Raw genomic sequence first — 2465 nt, 5'->3', positions numbered from 1 at the left:
ATGAGTTTACCTGAGACAGTGAGGTTGAGAGGCTGGCTCATAGAGGAGAAGTTATGGGAGAAAACGTAGACGTGGGAAACGCAGCGGTAGGTTCCTTGGTGGGCGTGGCCAGCAGCGGCGAACAGGAAGAGGGCGGAGTGATTAACAGCTGGCAGGGTGTGGTTCAGAGTGTAGTTAGAGGAGCTGAAGATGAGCTGGAAGGAGCCGCCTTCATACTGAGGTCTGATGGAGCACATGATGCTGAAATCTGAGCCAATGAGGAGCTCAGACCCCTGCTTTCTGGCTGTGGAGACCCCGTCAGTGGAGGAAGAGAGGAAGATGAGCGGCTCAACCAGCAGACCTGGGAACGCAGAGGAAACACAGAGACAACTGGATCTAATCCGAGGTGGAAAACAAGATGGCATGCATGAGAACGAGACAGGAGCTCATCAGACTGGTTGCCAACCAGTTCATGTTGGTTCATGTTGACAACCCCCAAGACCGAGGGGCAAAAAAGCTGTTTGATATATTAGAGAGTTTTGATTTAACACAACATGTCAAACAAGCAACACACACTCATGGACACACACTGGACCTGGTTATCAGTAAGGATGTGGATATTTCCAATGTCTGTAACTGATGTCGCCTGTGGGATCACTTTGCTGTTATCTTTGAATGTTCTTTATCCGTTAACCCACTTGTACAAACAGCTACTATCACAAAATGTACTTTCACAGAAAACACAGCAGAAACATTTAATCAAATCTACTCTTCTTCCTTGTCCTTAAGCTATAATGGCGTAGGTAAGTTGGTAGATGATTTTCAATGCAAACTTTCAGATATCATTGATTACATTGCCCCCATTAAAGTGAAGGTTGTGTCTGGTAGGAAGAAATCTCCATGGAGAAATGCACAAACAGTTGAATCTGCAAGACAACTCTGCCGTAGAGCTGGACGGAAATGGCGTAAAACTCAACTGCATGTTTATTATGACATATACAAAGAAAAACTACGTAACTATCACACAACACTAAAACATGCAAGAGAGGCTTTCTTTGCAAATGTCATAAACAAAAACCTTAACAATGCTCGAGCTTTATTTGCTACTGTTGACATGCTCACAAACCCTCCTATGACGTTACCACCTGAACTTCAATCTAATGCCATCTGCAACAAGTTTTCCAGTTTCTTTTCAGACAAAATTCAAAAGATCAGAGGATTAATCTGCACATCCACTCCAAAGCCAGTACCAATGCTGTGCCCAAACAAAACAAATGCAGGAAAAATGACCCAATTTCAACTACTTCATTATAAAACCTTAGAAGAAATTACAAGTCAATTAAGCTCCAGTTCCTGCAGCCTGGATGTCCTACCCACACATTTCTTTAAGAAAGTCCTGCCTGTTGTTTCTAATGATCTCATCCAAATAGTAAACTCATCGCTCTCTTCAGGTGTTTTCTCCAGGCTTTGAAAACAGCAGTTATCAAACCACTGATAAAAAAGAACAATCTAGACCAGGGGTGCCCAAGTCCAGTCCTCGAGAGCTACCATCCTGCAACTTTCAGATGCATCCCTGCTTCAACACACCTGAATCAAATGAATGGCTCGTTATCAGGCCTCTGTAGAGCTGATCCTGGTCTGTTGGAGTAAGGATACTTCTAAAACTTGCAGGATGGTAGCTCTCGAGGACTGGACTTGGGCACCCCTGATCTAGACAAATCACTACTGCAGAATTACAGGCCGATCTCCAACCTCCCATTCATCAGCAAAGTTATTGAAAAAGCAGTTTTTAAACAATTAACTACCTTCCTAACGATAATGAATCTGTTTGACTCCTTCCAGTCTGGTTTCTGGTCTCACCACAGCACAGAAACTGGCTTAGTCAAAGTGTTTGATGACATCCATATAAATACAGACTGTGGGAGAACCACAGTGCTGGTTCTGTTGGACCAGCACTGTCCAACAGTGCAGCTTTCGACACTGTTGACCACAACATTTTACTGAATCGACTGGAGAGTTGGGTCGGACTCTCCGGTCCAGTCCTCCACTGGTTTGAATCCTACATAAAGAACAGGGATTTCTTTGTTTCAGTCAGAAACTTCTCATCAGAGAGGTCAAAGGTCACATGTGGGGTACCCCAAGGTTCAATCCTAGGACCCCTTCTTTTCAATATTTATATGCTCCCACTGGCTCAGGTGGGAGCTCTACATCGTGATGTAGAGCTCCCACAGCTCTACATCACGATGTCACCAGGTGACCTTTGACCCCATCCAATCACTGAATAGATGCTTAGAACAGATAAATGTGTGGATGGGCCAAAACTTTCTCCAGCTGAACAGAAACAAACTGAAGTTATTATCTTTGGACCTAAAGAGGAGCGAACTAGAATCAATGCACAGCTTCAGTTATTACAACTGAAAACCAGCGATCAGCCCGAAACCTGGGAGTAGTGATGGACTCTGACCTGAACCTTCAGAGCCACATTA

General features: G+C 44.2%; 1 protein-coding gene across 1 annotated transcript in view; it reads right to left on the bottom strand.

The window, feature by feature from the left end:
• Window positions 1-2: 2 nt before the first annotated feature.
• The window catches only part of LOC103138344 (scavenger receptor cysteine-rich type 1 protein M130-like), a gene marked incomplete at its 3' end in the record, with an annotated part of 39851 nt that continues 37388 nt past the window's right edge, over window positions 3-2465 (bottom strand). The window contains exon 7 of the mRNA XM_016671637.1: window positions 3-340. Coding sequence (XP_016527123.1) covers window positions 3-340 — 338 coding nt within the window. The remainder of the gene's footprint in view (window positions 341-2465) is intronic.

This window comes from Poecilia formosa, unplaced genomic scaffold, assembly GCF_000485575.1.
Source record: "Poecilia formosa unplaced genomic scaffold, Poecilia_formosa-5.1.2 Scaffold48, whole genome shotgun sequence".
Taxonomy (NCBI): domain Eukaryota; kingdom Metazoa; phylum Chordata; class Actinopteri; order Cyprinodontiformes; family Poeciliidae; genus Poecilia; species Poecilia formosa.
This window is presented reverse-complemented; position numbering and strand designations above follow the sequence as displayed.